The 18,691-nt window shown below is 43.3% G+C and overlaps 1 protein-coding gene across 3 annotated transcripts in view; it reads right to left on the bottom strand.

Moving 5' to 3' along the window:
• Positions 1–18,691, bottom strand: part of LOC134340374 (unconventional myosin-Ib-like) — an 86,628-nt gene that overhangs the window by 50,607 nt on the left and 17,330 nt on the right. For all 3 annotated transcript variants that reach the window (XM_063037553.1, XM_063037550.1, XM_063037551.1), the window contains exons 6-7: positions 10,792–10,838; positions 10,285–10,348 (exon numbers count right to left, since the gene is read on the bottom strand). In XM_063037553.1, the coding sequence (XP_062893623.1) occupies positions 10,285–10,348; positions 10,792–10,838 (111 nt within the window). The remainder of the gene's footprint in view (positions 1–10,284; positions 10,349–10,791; positions 10,839–18,691) is intronic.

The raw sequence follows: 18,691 nt of genomic DNA on the forward strand, positions 1-18,691 counted from the left end.
TTAAGAAAGACCCAGTGCCTACATTTCTAAAGGACAGATCTCAGTTACTTCTCGACTCCTTTCCTGTCCACTGGTGACCACTTTTAAAAAACATCCTTTAAATATTTTAACTCCTCCTGTTACACTACTGGAATAAATATTTTACTGGGAACGTGGATGAATGAAACAGATGAGTGCGTTACTAGTGTAAAAATAGTGATGTCATTTCATCTGGCACTGCGTCAGACAGGACCAGTCCTTGCATGCCAAGGTTAGTGAGCTAAAAATTTCAACTGTTCTGCCAGGACAAAAGCCTTAATCCAGACTGGGAACGTGAATCTCCACTGTGTGAGAGTGGAACTTCATTTTCCCACTTGTAGAACCTTTTGAGAATGTACCAATCACCTCTGAACCATGGGATATTGTAGTTTCCAGATTCTCACCTGTGACAGACAGAACCCATGTACAGCTCTTGCACTATTCCAGTCAGATCCTACTCTTGAAAGGATACCTCCAGACCCCAGCCTCAGCTGCTATTGCCAATTCCAGTAGTGAACCTCACCTGGTCTGAGCAGCTGTTGGGAAACAAGCACCACTGGAACTGGGCTCAGATACACAGAGGAGAGGGTAGGGTTTCCTCCTCAGGTTATGAAATGTTTGACAACACCAAAACCACTGCAGATTTGGACACAACTTGTTTAGGACTTTCTATCCATTTATTACAAGAGCTGTACATGTCTTTTACCTACTTATTACAATAGGTAAAAGACCAGTGTTGCTCTGGCACCTTTTGTGACCACTGATCATCCCAAAAATGGGGATTTTGTCACCAATGAAGTATTCTGAGGTGTTATCATTATTGTAATACAGGAAACATCAGCTATTTTCCACACAGCAAGCTCCTAAAAGTGGCCATTCCTTTTTCTCTCTTCTACCTTTTAGGGGAAGATATGGGAGCGTAGAAGCCCAGATGACCAGACTCAAGAATAACTTCTTTCCCACTGCTATCAGACTCTTGAACCAATCGGTTCTTTCACATCCCCTCGCTGGTGGGGCCACCACATTCTCAATCCCTAAATCCAACCTCTTCTGTTATTGTTACTTGAGCATCTCTTTTTGCATTACTTCAGTTTGCACTATGATACTTCGCACCATCCTGCTGTTTTGCACTCCCTGTATTTATTATTATTACAATGTGCACTGTTTATTCAGTGAACTTCACACAAGCAAAGAATTTCATTGCACCCTATGTATATGACAATAAATGAAACTAATCTGAATTTGAAAGGCAGGGTCTCTCAATTTAATTACTCTAAAAGCTTGATACTGATGGAGGAAAGCAGTTTACAAAAGCGATGTTAAAAATCTGCACATTATTTTTGGAAAAATGACAATTGATCACAGGATTGTTCTTTAAATATTAATAAAGCAGCTGGCACATAGCCCAGTTGCCCTGGGGAGAATGAAGATCTTTCTATTCCATTGCCGCCCCCAATTAATATGCAACCATAACCATTTTTAAATGCTGGTTAGCCTTGTGTTATCTACTGTCTATTATTTTGACCTTGAATCTTTAATGGCCACAGAGAATAATTAATAATTGTTACTCAGAGTTTCTTAAAAGCAAAACACTACAAAAAGTTGGGCAATGGGAAAGTACTTCAATCAATGTTAACACAGGCTGCATTTAAACCTTCCACAATTTGTTGTGCACATATTAACCATAAGGCCATAAGACATTGGAGCAAAAGTAGGCCATTCAGTCCATTGAGTCTGTTCCGCCATTCCATCAAGTTTGATTTATTATCCCTCTCTACCCTGCCTTTTCCCCTTTAGCCTTTGACGTCCTTACTAATCAAAAACCTCACCATCTAACTAACTCACTACCTACATGATAACAGTCACTAAACTAAAAAAGTCCTTTTTAAAGTCCTTTTTAAAAACTAAAAAAGCCCTATGGAAACCTATGGTTATACTTCCAAAGTACAAAATACACTGGATTTTTCCGTTGGGAACACAGTGAAAAGGGAAGTGGGAGTTCTAAGGATAGAGAAGTCCTAAACAAGGGTGCAAACGTCCCTCCTATCAATTTTATGGGATAATATTCCAAAAAGCAAACACATCAGAGTTAGTGCATTCCTAATACATTTTAATCAAAGGCCATAGACAGCTCTAAACCCAATTTGCAGTCGTTGATTTACATGGATTACCTCTCAAAGTCCACCAATAATCATTAACAGGAATTGGTTTTGGATTTGCAGATAAGGAAGAATGCATCCACCTAAATTGATTCTTGGACCTCCAACCCGAGTGTTATCATCATTTATCATGCTACTGATCTCTAACCCACATAGAGGTGTTGAATTCTTTCATGAAGCTTAAGTGGAGCTTATTTATAGCTCCAAGTCTCTTTACCCTTTGATACTTCACAATACTAGATGTAAACAATATGCCATCAAAATTGTTCCATAATGAGCAGTAGGTATTTCTATATCGAACTTAAATATGCTTCTGACTGGCACTACCGGGTATCTGATTCAATTCATTTTGCATTACCTTACAAGTCCGTCCTTGCCAAGTTTAATACCATCTGTGAGGACCCTTCATCAGGACGGGCCAGTCCTGATGAGGGTCTCAGCCCAAAACGTCGACTGTTTATTCAGTTCCATAGAAGCTGCCTGACCTGCTGAGTTCTGCCAGTATTTTGTGTGTTGCTCTGTTTCTCCCTATTCCTCAGGCAGTACAACCTTTGGTATAGAGCATCGTGGGTGCTCAAGAACACCCCCTTATAAAATCTTGTACTTGGTGCATTTGATCGTGCAGAAGATAATTGATTAGTCAGGGCCATTCTCCCATCTGAAGCGCTTGACCGCTCTTTACTGGAGTTTAATCAAGGCCACTCTTTTACTTTCATGGGTAAATGGATGAAATGATACAACTGTTCACCCAGAATTAGAAATCTGGGACCAGGTTACAGACATCTTGCAGGAGCAACAGTGAGGGCTCATAAACTGAGGTTTATGTCGAAGAAACAAGGTAATAATGGGCAAAAGGCATAGGAAGAATGTGAGGGGAAGAAAGCCTTTTGTTTTTATGCAGTGATGACCTTGAACTAAGGGGTAGAGAAAACAGGCGTAATAAGGGGCTTTAAAGGGGAACTGGGAGAGCCACTGGGGGAAAAAATAACTTGCATGCCTTTGGGTTGCTCTACAGAGACCTCATACAGACAAGATGGACTAAATGCTCTTCTTTACTGCAACACTTCTGTTTTTGATTTTCTTTAAATACTAAATGTATTGCCAGAATTCCCAATATCCGCCACTGCTTCTGATTTTGGGCCTGCTCAGCCCCAAGGTAGATCACACCATCAAGGCAGAGCCACATTCTTGAAATAGCAGCACTCACTGATAATCTTACTTAGTTTGCATGTTTTTGTTTCTGTGAGACTTCAGTGATTCTGCCACAAATCACAGAAGCCCTGTTGTGCAAGGCACTAACCAGAAAGATATATATTGCATCTTATATTTGCTGTGTCCATCACCAACACTGTCTCCACAAAATCCTCCAAATTCAGTGGAAGGACAGGTGAACCAATATTAATGGCCTGTCCAGGTCACCATCTGGGCAGGTTATGCCCAGCACCAGGCTGCTAAAACAGAGGCTATTCCAAGCCCTGCCGCGTGAAACATTTACCAGGTGAGTAGAGGAAAAAAATCGAGCATGTGCTCAAAGCCTCCTTGAAAAACCATCCCCACCGACTCCAAATGGAGCAAGCGGTTCTGGATGATTTTGGAAACTTCAAGTCCATACATCAAGCCACCTACTGTCCCATCTGTTAAAGTTTGCAGTTCCTACTTTGAGTCCTGAGGTGGCTGGTGAGACTGTAAATCTGAAGTAGACACAAATTATCCTTGATCCAGAGGGACTCCCTAAGGAGAAGGAATGAACTTGTTGACTGGTTACTGTTTGCCCCTAGTTATTTGCAGACATGCAGACATTTTACAGATAGCCGTTTGCTGACTATTACTGCCAACAGCTTGCTGTTCACCAACAGTCTACTGCCAACTGTTTGCAGACTTTGATGCCACCCTTGCTCTTTGACAGTTGCTCATTGCCAGCTGTTTGCTGCTCTACCATCCATCCGCTGGCGTTGCTGCCAGCTGTTTACTGAAATGTTACTGGCTGCTGGTCCTTTCTGGCTTTGCTGCCAGCTGTTTGCTATTTGGCCAACAATCTGCACACTTCACAGCCAGTTATTTTCGATTTGCCCGCTGCTTGTGCTTTACTGATCAGCTGTTTATTTCCTGCTACGTATGCTGCTGACCATTTGCTGCGCTGCCAGCTGTTTGCAGATTTGCTTGCCAGTTTTTTGCTATTTCTGATTATATACTCATTGGCGCTGCGAGATGAATGCATTCTCCCAGATGTATGTTGCCAGCTTTGTTATTGGCTGACCATTTTCTGCCAGGATTGTGCTGACTGATGCAGCTAGTTGTTTGATATTTGCTGACTGTTTGCTGCCAGGTATTTGGTATTTACTGACTGTCAATAGTTTGCTGCCAGATGCTTCCTAACTGAAGATTATGTGCTGTCAGCTATTTGCTGAATATTACTGCCAGATGTTGAATATTTGCTGACTCTTTGCTGCCAACTGTTGCTGGCTATTTCCCTCTTTGCAGTTTGCTCTCAGCTGCTTATTGACTACTTTCTGACTGTTTGCCTGTCCATTGCTGTTAATGGTGCATTACACTTGGTTCCCGTTACTGGTTGACTGCTCCCAGATGACTGGTTGACATCAGTCTTCTCTTCCGCTAGGTGCTATCACAAACCTCTGTTCCAGTTTTCATGCATTCATTTCCTCTTCGGCTCATCAACCATTGTGAATATTATTGTTCAAACAAAATGAAACATTTTAAAAAGTTTAGCCACTCCTGGTTGATGGCCTGTGAGATGTTTTTCTGTACTATTTTTAGGTGTTACACTGCCAAACAAATCTATAAAAGCATTGCTAAAATGTCATTAATTGTAAGCTGCGCATTATGTATTTTCAGTGCAAGCAATATCTAAAATGCTTTACTAAGACACCAGTAAAAAAATAGAACTCACACAGAGTTTCATATAATAATAAACAAATTTGACTCTTTCAGACCTAGTTAAACAGTGATCTAGATTGTCATCATCCAGGTAACCCTCAAGTTTACCTTCCAATAATTAATCTCATTTTTAACTGGTAGTGTTGAAACTCATATGGGTGCACTGCGTCTGAGTTGGTTGGGATAACATTTTAAAGACATTCCCTGTATTTCACCTGCTTCCAAGTGCTATAACTCAGAATCTCATCACTTGCTCCTCCATAGAGCTCTGGCACATGTACCAGGCCTCCCTAGCATTTGTTGGTTTTGTACTTTTTGTCCCATTGCAGGACCTTCCATTCACAAATCTGAAAAGGGACATACAGTAGATAAAAAAGAGTAGGAAAAGAGCATTCTATATCTCAATACGATATACCTGCACTCTCCCATTACCCCTTGATGCTCTTGTGTCTATCTCCTTCTTAAATGCAACTTAATGTGAAAAAGACTAAGGAGCTGGTGGTAGACCTGAGGAGAACTAAGGTACCGGTGACCTCTGTTTCCATCCAGGGGGTCATTGTGGACATGGTGGAGGATTACAAATACCTGGGGATATGAATTGACAATAAACTGGACTGGTCTAAGAACACTGAGGCTGTCTACAAGAAGGGTCAGAGCCGTCTCTATTTCCTGAGGAGACTGAAGTCCTTTAACATCTGCTGGACGATGCTGAGGATGTTCTACGAGTCTGTGGTGGCCAGTGCTATCATGTTTGCTGTTGTGTGCTGGGGCAGCAGGCTGAGGGTAGCAGACACCAACAGAATCAACAGACTCATTCGTAAGGCCAGTGATGTTGTGGGGATGGAACTGGACTCTCTGATGGTGGTGTCTGAAAAGAGGATGCTGTCCAAGTTGCATGCCATCTTGGACAATGTCTCCCATTCACTACAAAAGAGTGTGCATGCGTCGGTCGTGCATGCAGCCTGTTACAGCTGCTCTGATCAGTATTCTTACTTTTTTCTTCTTACTTTTTAACTTACGTTATTTGTTGTATTTTTTTTCTCACGGTAACACGTCAAAGCTGCACCCTCTCTAATATGCTGGTAGAGAGAGTTTTATTTGGGTTTTTAGCGCTGGAAATAGTTACATTCCGACACGTCTCATTAGCGGGACAGAAGCAAGGTCGCATTGTTTATTCCAGGGACCAGCTGCTTGCATTAATGCCGGCCGGTTTAGCGAGCAGCGCGGCGGACACCCCTTCTGAAATCTGGAGGAAAACTCACAGAGGATGCAGAGGGGGATCACAAAGGCGAGGAAAGAGGACCGGGTCGAGACAACAGAGACTTATGGAGAAGAGGAGTTCGGTGGATAATAAAATGGACGAGTTCACGGCGCTAGCCAGGTGTCAGAGAACATTTTGAGAGTGCAGTGTTATGTGTTTCACTGGAACAGGGCTGCACGAGGACATACCCGATCAAAACTTTTCCATGGATGGCTTCCAGACCGTTCGGGCTGACCGGAAGTGCACTGAGAGCGGTAAGCGTAAAGGAGTTGGGTGCTTGCTGTTCTGGTTAACAACAGATGGTGCAATCCGGGTCATATTACGATCGAGGAACGTGTTTGTAGACCGGATATTGAACTTTTTACTGTTAGAGTTCGGCCATACTCCACCAAGATACAACACTGGGCGGCATGGGAGGTCGTTCCTGCCTGTGGCCATCGAACTTGCAGCTCCTCCCGTGGAGGGTCAGACACCCTGAGCCAATAGACTGGTCCTGGACTTATTTTCCATCTGGCATAGTTTGCATTTTGTCATTTGATTGTTTGTGGTTTTTATATTGCTATATTTATGCTCTATTCTTGGTTGGTGCGGCTGTAACAAAACCCAATTTCCCTCGGGATCAATAAAGTATATCTATCTATCTATGATGTACTGGTTGGGCACAGGAGTACGTTCAGCCAGAGACTCATTCCACCGAGATGCAACACAGAGCGTCATAGGAAGTCATTCCTGCCTGTGGCCATCAAACTTTACAACTCCTCCCTTGGAGGGTCAGACACCCTGAGCCAATAGGCTGGTCCTGGACTTATTTCCTGGCATAATTTACATATTACTATTTAACTATTTATGGTTCTATTACGATTTATTATTTATGGTGCAACTGTAACGAAAACCAATTTCCCCCAGGATCAATAAAGTATGATTATGACTAAATATATTAAGCGAAGTGGTCTCCATTGCCTTCTATGGGAGAGAATTCCACAGGCTCACCACCCACTGAGTGAAGAAATAACTGAGTTCAAAATATCTTACCTTCCATCCCAAGTTTGGGACACCTGGTTCTAAACTCCTCAGGCAGGGAAACAAATTCCCGATCTACTCTCACACACAAAAAATGCTGGTGAATGCAGCAGGCCAGGCTGCATCTATAGGAAGAGGTACAGTTGACGTTTCGGGCCGGGACCCTTCGTCAGGACTAACTAGCCTTTCAGTTAGTCCTGACGAAGGGTCTCGGCCTGAAACATCGACTGTACCTCTTCCTAGAGATGCTGCCTGGCCTGCTGCATTCACCAGCATTTTTTGTGTGTGTTGCTTGAATTTCCAGCATCTGCAGATTTCCTCGTGTCCTGATCTAGTCTGTTTATCTACTGTGTGTCAGGATTTGAACATTTCAATAAGATCTCCTCTCATTCTTACGAACTCCAGCAGGCACAGTTGACCCTTATATGTCAATCACACCAGCCAAGGCATCAGTCTGGTGAATTTTTGTGGTACTACCTCTATAACAAATATATCTTTCCCTAGGTAAGGAGAGAGAAACTGCACACACACTGCAGGTTAGGTCTCACTTAGTTCCTGTATACTTAAATAATAACCTACACCATCTTATTTTCAGTCACAAAGGGGGTATTATAGACACCAACCTAGATTATTTAGTGTCATCAAATATAATTCAAATTCTCCCTCTGTCTCACCCCTTGGGAGCATATTTTGAGGAAGTGGTTCTGAGACTTATGTGGGACTTAAGCTGGGTGTATATCAGATGGCTGAAATGATCTCAGGGGCTATTACCTGATAACATAGAACCTCAAAAATAAATTGGGAAATTCCATGAAATATCCAGCAATCAATGTCACCATTTAGTCTTAAAAATATCTGCAATATGCTTTCTCCTTGTCTGCAGATAGTAGGGTTTCATCTCCTAAACTGTTCACTGAGCCTTGGGCAGCTAGGTTTTTAGCTGGTATGGTTAATTTTGCACAAGAGAGATGTAATAATTATATTTTCCTTTGTGTTCCTGTGCCATCTCAACATTCCAGAGTGCATTACCAGACAGAAAATCTAGCGTAAATGAAAGAATACTGCAATCAATAGCCTGTAACTTCCCTTTTGGAGTTGAGCTTTTGAACTGCCTGTACAACCTGGTATTTTTGTGGTGTGAACTGAAGTCTTGAAGGTGCAGGATGGTTGTGGTGTGGTGTGTACGGGTCAAATCGCGGTGACAGGGCCTGAGCCCGAGAGCGTGTCGAAGCAGCGGGGCCTGAGACCGAGAGCAAGGAGAGCAACTCTGAGGTTTGACCAAATTAAGCACTGGGCCAGATTGAAAAGTTCAGGGTGTTGGGGCCAGAGGTGAGGGGTGAAGCCAGTGTTCAGCTTGCTGGTCCGCGAGGTTTACTCATCTCTGCGCTGAACTGAGACTGTGACCGATTTTGTGGCTCACTTTCGTGAACTTCAGTCTTACTTTTATTGTTTGCACGATTTGATTTTTTCCCTGCACATTGGGTGTTTGACAGTCTTTTTTAAAGGGTACTATTGGGTTTCTTTGTTTTGTGGCTGCCTGTAAGGAGACAAATCTCAGGGACGTATACCAGTACATATCCAGAAGCTAACTCCATGCTAATAAGGGTGCAGAATATAACCAATGGTTAGAACCAAGAATGAAATTGCAAGTACATATATCAGAAGCGAGTGTGTGGTTGGGTAGTATGGAAGTTGCAGTAAGGCAAAGGTTAACATGATGTCCAGGCAAGGATAGATTGCAGACAGCCCAGGCAAGAAAGATCTTTGAAGAGCACAGCTTCCCTTTCCACACCAGTTTATGCTTACTAGAGACAAGGTAAGAATATAACAAAAGAGTGCGAAACACACACCAACTGAGGGGCAATTGCTTTACTAACTTCAAAATATCGAAGTATCATCAGTTGTAGCTTGGAGTTTCTATTGACTTCTAACACCTCGATTATGAATGGCGACTGATCTTGCAAGTAAGGAATTCAAACATGCGCAGCTTACTAATTGGTCAATACCTGTAACTGCTAGCCCATCCTGTATGAAAACAGCATTTCCCTGTTCGTAATTCAGAACAGTGTGGGTGACAGGGACCGGGTAGGATAAAGTACGATTGAGGAATGAGTGAGTTTTCAGATTCCAGTTAATCGGCAATGACAATATGAGGACATGTCAGCACACATGATGTACTAGCTCCACGGCATGGGTAAAAGTGAGACCATGGGAGGGTGGTCCAAAGAGAAGAGCCACAGTTGAGACTGAAGGAGGAGGATGGAATAGTTAGCAGGGAGTGGTGGAGGAGATACACAGGGAACCAAGGCAGCTTGAGGGGAAAGAATCATCTGTAAATACAATAAATATGCAGGTGTCAAGAGAGGCCTTTTAAAGAAAGTGAGGAATGATTCATAACTGTTTGGAAGTTGCTCAGTAAACCATACTCAAGGGGTCAATTGAGCAATAAGAAATCTAATTGAGAAGGAGACTCATTAAGAAGTGTCCGGTGAGTGCTGGAGAAATCAGTGGGATACTGAGAAACTGAATTCCATGATAGCTTACCATAAATTGTGGGCTCAAGTCCCTTAAGCATGTAACATTTGAACTAACAACCTTTTCCTATTCATTTTCTCTCCTCAATACAGAATGCTTTTGGCATCTGCTTGAAAACTCTTATTATTATGAATTGACTTCAGAGACAAAGGGTTCGAAAATACTCATTCTTGGTGCCCTGGTGTTCAGTAGCCAGCCTTGGTCGTGCTGGGCACCTCCTTATGGAGGCAATTAGTAAGATACATTGGCGAAGTTATATCTTGTAGGTTCTTGCATATCACCCAAAAGGGTGAATGAGCTGAGGTTTAAGGAATACATGTATTCTTCATTTGGCCTTTTGTTAGCAGAGGGTCAAATACAGGGCTATCAAGGAGCAGGATAAAGAGCTGCACTTACAGTTACTGATGACTCCACCCAGTGGATCGCCTTTGAAGTCAAATTCAATGTCCATGTATTTTCCCTAACACGGAAATGGTTAATAAAAATATAAATGCAAGAAAATACATACTTATTTATTAATGCCCAGAAGAAAAAGCCACACCCTACTGTAAATAACAAATTCCTCTTCCCTCACCCCATCTTAAATGACTTCCTGTCCAATATTACCGGGAGAGCACTCACACACCACACCCCCACCCCCAGCCACGACCTTCTCATGGAGAACAGCTGCAGTCTCCATTCAGTCACCTTCTCACAGAGAAGGCAACTGCCATCTGGTGTTGCTAAGAGATAGGCTCTGTCAGACCAAAAATTGCCCATCACAGATAAATGAAATATGAGGTTATTGGGCAGAACTGCATAATACTTAAAAAAATTAATCTAATTCATTCTCTCCATATCCAAAATCCTCATTCCCCTTCCCTCACCCATATGAATCAGCTAACGGGCCATAATAATACGTACGAATCTGGAGGAGTTATCATTCCGTATGGTCTTGGCATTCCCGAAAGCTGTGAAAAGAAGGATTTAAACTATAACCAGGATTGGCTTCATGAGAAGAAAACAGCAATTATACAGAGTGAAGGGAAAAAACAGTCAATAGGGTTGGTTCTCCCACTGCAGTGCCTCCTTGACCTAATTGATGTTGCAGTGAGGTTACAAATTGGAGGCTGGCTGCCAAGACCTCTGCCAGGTGATCTGTCTTATTACAGATTAAAGAGTGACGCCGGCAGAGGTCGTTCTCAAGGGGCGGCAATCGGCACAAAGGTTGTTCGTTGGTGACGTGGCTGTTCCCCCCCCTCGCAGGCGACGATCAGTGCGGGGCCAATAAAAAGAAAGGAGGTGTACAGGACAATAAGGGGGTGATAGGCAGCAGCTACAGGGAGGTAATCACCCCTAAGTTGAAGGAGACTGGTCTCTGGATGACTGTCAGGAGAGGAAAAGGGAATAGGCAGCCAGTGCAGAGTACCCCTGCAGCCGTACCTCTTAATAATAAGTATACCGTTTTGGACATTGCTGGAGGTAGGGGGGGCTGCTATAGGGGGAAGCCGCAGTGAGCAGGTCTCTGGCATTGAGTCTGGCTTTGTGGCTCAGAAGGGAAGGGAGGTGAAGAGGAGTGCAGTAGTGATCAGTGATTCCATAACTAGAGGAGCAGAAAGCAGATTCTGTAGACATGACAGGGACACCCGGATGGGATGTTGCTTCTCAAGTGCCAGGTTAGGAATGTCTCGGGATAGGTCCACAGCATTCTAAAGGGAGAGATGGGCAGCCAGAATTCGTGGTACATATTGGTATCAATGACATAGGTAGGAAAAGGGATGAGGTCCTGAAGAGAGGTTATGAGGAATTAAGCAGAAAGTTGAAAAACAAGAACTCAAGGGTAGCAATCTCTGGATTTCTGTCCGTGTCACATGCCAGTGAAGGTGGAAATAGGATGACTGGGCAGATAAATGTATGACTTGGGAATTGATTTCAGTTATCTGGATCATTGAGATCTCTTCTGGGGAAGGTACGACTTGTACAAAAAGGACGGGTTACACCTGAACCCGAGGGGGACTGATATCCTTGCGGCACATTTACTAGCATTGTTTGGGAGGATTTAAACTAATTTGGCAGGGGGGTGGGAACTGGAGTGATCGGGCTGAGGATGGGGCAGTTGGCAGATGCAGTGTGTAATGGGACTGTGAGGAAGGACAGGCAGATGATGGAGCAAAATTGCAGTCAGTGGGATGAGTTAAAAGGTAAAAATCAAAAAGGGTGATGAATACAGGACTGGAGGTGCTGTCCACAGTAGGAATGCGTGCAGTATACAGAATGAGGTAGCACTGTTAGAGTGTTGTGGGCACCTTCGAGTCATGGCTAAAAGAAGATCATAGTTGACAGTTTATATTCAAGGATACACATTGTATCAAAAGGACAGGCAGGTAAGCAGAGCGGGTTGGAGTGGCTCTGTTGATAAAAAATAAAATCAAATCCTTTGAAAGAGGTGATATAGGATCAGAAGGTGTAGAATCTTTGTGGGTAGAGTTAAGGAACTACAAGGTTAAGAAGACCCTGATGAGAGTTATGTACAGGCCTCCAAACAGTAGCCAGGATGTGGGATATAAATTACAACAGTACATAGAATAGGCATGCAAAAAGATAATCATGGGGGTTTTCAATATGCTGGTAGATTGAGAAAATATGGTTGGTGCGGGACCCTAAGAGAGGGAATCTGTAGAATGCCTACAAGATGGCTTTTTAGAGCAGCCTATGGTTGAGCCCACTTGAGGATCAGCTATTCTGGATTGGGTGTTGTGTAATGACCCAGATTTGATCAGGAAGCTTCAGGTAAAGGAACCCTTAGGAAGCACTAGTCATAATATTTTTTTGGTTTTTTTCATCGGCGTCGAGAGAGGCAGGACTGCGCAGGTGTGTGATGTCGGGGAGTGAAACAGGGGAGATTTAAAAGGACACAAATCCTGATTCGAGTTTAATTGGGAGAAAGAAGACCGAGATTCGGAGCGGGAGTGTGAAGGAAGCCTTTTTTGAATTTTTCGGTTTTTTTTCATTGGTGTCAAGAGAGGCAGGACTGCGCAGGCATGTGATGTCGGGGAGTGAAACGAGGAAGATTTAAAAGGGACACAACCTTACATAGCGGCAGCATAGTTTGCGGGCTGCGGAGTGAGCCAGGAGCAGAGTGAAGGCTTAAGGGCTTTGGCTAAACGCGCGAGGCGAAGAGCGTTTAGTTATTCTTTTTTTTCCACTGTTATTTGAAGAGAGGGGAAGTATGAGTGTGAGGGCAGCTTGTTGTTCTCGGTGCCGGACGTGGGAGGTCCTGGAGTCTCCAAGCCTCCCGGACGTTCACATCTGCGCCAGGTGTGTCGAGCTGCAGCTCCTAAGGGACCGCGTTAGGGAACTGGAGCTGCAGCTCGATGACCTTCGTCTGGTCAGGGAGAGTGAGGAGTTGATAGAGAGGAGTTACAGGCAGGTGGTCACACCGGGGCCACAGGAGGCAGACAAGTGGGTCACGGTTAGGAAGGGGAAGGGGAAGGGGAAGGGGAAGGGTCAGGTACTAGAGAGTACCCCAGTGGCTGTGCCCCTTGACAATAGGTACTCCTGTTTGAGTACTGTTGGGGGGAACAGCTTACCTGGGGGAAGCAACAGTGGCTGTGCCTCCGGCACAGAGTCCGGCCCTGTAGCTAAGAAGGATAGGGAACGGAAGAGGAGGGCAATAGTAATAGGGGACTCAATAGTTAGGGGGTCAGATAGACGATCCTGTGGATGAAGTTAGGAGACCAGGATGGTAGTTTGCCAGGGTCCGGGATGTTTCTGATCGCGTCCAAGAGATCCTGAAGTGGGAGGGAGAGGAGCCAGAGGTCGTGGTACATATAGGTACCAATGACATAGGTTGGAAAAGGGGAGAGGAACTGAAAGAAGAATATAGGGAGTTGGGAAGGGAGTTGAGAAAAAGGACCGCAAAGGTAGTAATCTCGGGATTACTGCCTGTGCCACGCGACAGTGAGAGTAGGAATGCAATGAGGTGGAGGATAAATGCGTGGCTGAGGGATTGGAGCAGGGGTCAGGGATTCGGGTTTTTGGATCATTGGGACCACTATTGGCCCAGGCATGACCTGTACAAAGGGGACGGGTTACACTTGAATCATAGGGGGACCAATATCCTGGCGGGGAGATTTGCGAGGGCTACTGAGGTGACTTTAAACTAGAATGGTTCAGGGGAGGGAATCAAATTAAGGAGACTAGGAGAGGGGAGGTTGATGTAGGAGAAAAAGAAGAAAAAGGTAACAAAGTTGTTTGCTCAATTAAGGATAAACAGAGATTGGGAGGTGGAGAGTTTCTTAATTGCATCTATTTTAATGCTAGGAGCATTGTAAGAAAGGTGGATGAGCTTAGAGCATGGATTGATACCTGGAAATATTATGTTGTAGCTATTAGTGAAACGTGGTTGCAGGAGGGGTGTGATTGGCAACTAAATATTCCAGGATTTCGTTGCTTCAGGTGTGATAGAATAGGAGAGGCAAGAGGGGGAGGTGTTGCATTGCTTGTCAGAGATTATATAACAGTGGTGCTCTGGAAGGATAGATTAGTGGACTCGTCCAAGGAGGCTATTTGGGTGGAATTGAGGAATAGGAAAGGTGTTGTGACGCTTATAGGGGTCTATTATAGACCACCTAATGGGGACCAAGAACTGGAGGAGCAAATTTGTAAGGAGATAGCAGATATTTGTAGTAAGCACAAGGTTGTGATTGTGGGAGATTTTAATTTTCCACACATAGCCCATTCTGTAAAAGGGCTGGATGGTTTGGAGTTTGTCAAATGTGTGCAGGATAGTTTTTTGCAGCAAGACATAGAGGTACCAACTAGAGAAGGGGCAGTGTTGGATCCCCTGTTAGGGAATGAGACAGGGCAGGTGACGGAGGTTTGTGTTGGGGAGCACTTCGGGTCCAGTGATCACAATACCATTAGTTTCAGTGTAATAATGGAGAAGGATAGGACTGGACCTAGGATTGAGATTTTTGATTGGAGAAGGGCTAACTTTGAAGAGGTGCGAAAGGATTTAGAAGGAGTGGATTGGGAAAATTTGTTTTATGGGAAGGATGTAACAGAGAAATGGAGGTCATTTAAAGGTGAAATATTGAGGGTTCAGAATCTTTATCTTCCTGTTAGGTTGAAAGGAAAGGTTAAAAATTTGAGAGAGCCATGGTTTTCAAGAGATATTAGAAACTTGGTTCAGAAAAAGAGAGGGATCTTCAATAAATATAGGCAGCTTGGAGTTAATGAGGTACTCGAGGAATATAAAGAATGTAAAAAGAATCTTAAGAAAGAAATTAGAAAAGCTAAAAGAAAATGGCAAGTAAAGTAAAAATAAACCCAAAGGGTTTCTACAGTTATGTTAGTGGCAAAATGATAGTGAGGGATAAAATTGGTCCCTTAGAGAATCAGAATGGACGGCTACGTGCGGAGCCAAAAGAGATGGGGGAGATTTTGAACAATTTCTTTTCTTCGGTATTCACTAAGGAGAAGGATATTGAATTGTGTAATGTAAAGGAAACAAGTAGGGTAGTTATGGAAAGTATGAAAATTAAAGAAGAGGAAGTACTGGCACTTTTAAGGAATATAAAAGTGGATAAGTCTCCGGGTCCGGACAAGATATTCCCTAGGACCTTGAGGGAAGTTAGTGTAGAAATAGCAGGGGCTCTGACAGAAATATTTCAAATGTCATTAGAAACGGGGATGGTGTTGGAAGATTGGCGTATTGCTCATGTGGTTTCATTGTTTAAAAAGGGTTCTAAGAGTAAACCTGGCAATTATCAGCCTGTGAGTTTGACATCAGTGGTGGGTAAATTGATGGAAAGTATTCTTAGGGACTGTATATATAATTATCTGGATAGACAGGGTCTGATTAGGAACAGTCAACATGGATTTGTGCGTGGAAGGTCATGTTTGACAAATCTTATTGAATTTTTTGATGAGGTTACTAAGAAAGTTGACGAGGGTAAAATGGTGGATGTTGTCTATATGGACTTCAGTAAGGCCTTTGACAAGGTTCCACACGGAAGGTTAGTTAGGAAGGTTCAAACGTTAGGCATTAATATGGAAGTAGTAAAATGGATTCAGCAGTGGCTAGATGGGAGACGTCAGAGAGTAGTGGTGGATAACTGTGTGTCAGATTGGAGGACGATGTGTAGCGGTGTGCCTCAGGGATCTGTACTGGGTCCAATGTTGTTTGTCATATACATTAATGATCTGGATGATGGGGTGGTAAATTGGATTAGTAAGTATGCAGATAATACTAAGATAGGTGGAGTTGTGGATAATGAAGTAGGTTTTCAAAGCTTGCAGAGAGATTTAGGCCAGTTAGAAGAGTGGGCTGAAAGATGACAGATGGAGTTTAATGCTGAAAAATGTGAGGTGGTACATTTTGGTAGAACTAATCAAAATAGGACATACATGGTAAATGGTAGGGCATTGAAGAATGCAGTAGAACAGAGGGATCTAGGAATAATGGTGCATAGTTCCCTGAAGGTGGAATCTCATGTGGATAGGATGGTGAAGAAAGCTTTTGGTTTGCTGGCCTTTATTGATCAGAGCATTGAGTATAGGAGTTGGGATGTAATGTTGAATTTGTATAAGGCATTGGTAAGGCCAAATCTGGAGTATTGCGTACAGTTCTGATAACCGAATTATAGGAAAGATGTCAATAAAATTGAGAGAGTACAGAGGAGGTTTACTAAAATGTTTCCTGGGTTTCATCTCCTAAGTTACAGAGAAAGGTTGAACAAGTTAGGTCTTTATTCTTTGGAGCGTAGAAGGTTGAGGGGGGACTTGATAGAGGTGTTTAGAATTATGAGGGGGATTGATAGAGTTGACGTGGATAGGCTTTTTCCATTGAGATTGGGGGAGACAAGAGGACATGAGTTGAGAGTTAAAGGGCAAAAGTTTAGGGGTAACATGAGGGGGAACTTCTTTACTCAGAGAGTGGTAGCTGTGTGGAATGAACTTCCAGCAGAAGTGGTTGAGGCAGGTTCAATGTTGTCATTTAAAGTTAAATTGGATAGATATATGGACAGGAAAGGAATGGAGGGTTATGGGCTGAGTGCAGGTCGGTGGGACTAGGATAGGGTAAGAGTTCGGCACGGACTAGAAGGGCCGAGATGGCCTGTTTCCGTGCTGTATTTGTTATATGGTTATATGATGGATTTCACCCTGCCATTTGAGAAGGAGAAGATAAAGTCCAATCTATCAGTATTACAATGGAGTAAATGGAATTGCAGAGGCATGAGAGAGGAGCTGGCCAAAGTTGATTGGAAGGGGACACTAGCAGAGATGACAGCAGAACAACAATAGCTGGTGGTTTGGGGGCAAGTTTGAAGGGCACAAGATAGATACATCCCAAAGATGAAGTATTCTAAAGACAACTGTGGCTGACAAGGGAAGTCAAAGACAGCATAAAAGCAGAAGAGAGGGCATATAATGTAGCAGAGATTAGTGGGAAACTAGAGGATTGGGAATATTTTAAAAACCAGCAGAAGGCAACTAGAAAAGCCATAAAGAGAGAAAAGATGAAATATGAAGGTAAGATAGCCAATAATACAAATGAGGATACAATTTTTTTTCAGATACAGTATATAGGGAGTAAAAGAGGGACGAGAGTGGATATCGGACCACTGGAAAATGACACTGGAGAGGTAGTAATGGGGGCAAAGAAATTGTGGAGGAACCTAATAGGTATTTTTGCACTGGTCTTCACTGTGAATGGCACTAGTAGATTGCCACAAATGCAAGAGTGTGAAGGGGCAGAAGTGAGCATCATTGCTATTATTCAGGAGAAGGTGTTTGGGAAGCTGAAAGGTCTGAAGGTAGATCATCTGGACAAGATGGACTACACCACAGGGTTCTGAAAAAGGTGGTTGAAGAAATTATGGAGGCATTAGTAATGAATGTTCAAGAGTCACTGGATGCTGGCATGGTTCCGGAGGACTGAACAATTGCAAATGTCACTTCACTCTTCAAGAAGGGAGGAAAGCAAAAGAAAAGAAATTATAGGTCACTTTAGTCTGACCTCAATGGTTGGAAAGATGTTGGAGTCTGTTATTAAGGGTGAGTTTTTGTGGTACCTGGAGGCACATGATAAAATAGGCCAAGATCAGCATAGTTTTCTAAAGGGGAAATCTTGCCTGACAAATCTGTTGGAATTCTTTGAGGAAATAACAGGCATAGACAAAAGAGAGTTAGTGGATGTTGTGTACTTGGATTTTCAGAAGGCCTTTGACAAGGTGTCACACATGAGTCTGCTTAACAAAATAAAAACCCATGGTATTATAGGAAAGGTACTAGAATGGACAGAAGATTGGCTGACTGGCAGGAGGCAAAGAGTGGAAATAAAGTGGACCATATCTAATTGGTTGCTGGTGACTAGTGGTGGGTGCTGGAGGGGTCGTTGTTGGGACCACTTCTTTTCACTGTCAGTGATTTGGGTGAAAGAATTGTTGGCTTTGTGGCCACGTTTGTGGACCATATGAAGATAGGTGGAGGGGCAGGCAGTGTTGAGGAAGCAGAGTATCTGCAGAAGGACTTAGATGCATTGGGAGAATGGGCAAAGAAGTGGCAGATGGAATATAGTGTCGGGAATTATATGGTCATGTACTTTGGTAGAAGGAATAAAGGTGTGGACTATTTTGTAGGTGGGGAGAAAATTCAGAAATTGGAGGTGTGTAGGGACTTGGGAGTCCTCGTGCAGAATTCCCTGAAGGTTAACTTGCAGGTTGAGTCAGTGGTAAGGAACGCAAATGCAATGTAAGCATTCAGTTTGAGAGGACAAGATTACAAAAGCAAGGATGTAATGCTGAGGCTTTATAAAGCC

This window comes from Mobula hypostoma, chromosome X1 (genome assembly GCF_963921235.1).
Source record: "Mobula hypostoma chromosome X1, sMobHyp1.1, whole genome shotgun sequence".
Lineage (NCBI taxonomy): Eukaryota > Metazoa > Chordata > Chondrichthyes > Myliobatiformes > Myliobatidae > Mobula > Mobula hypostoma.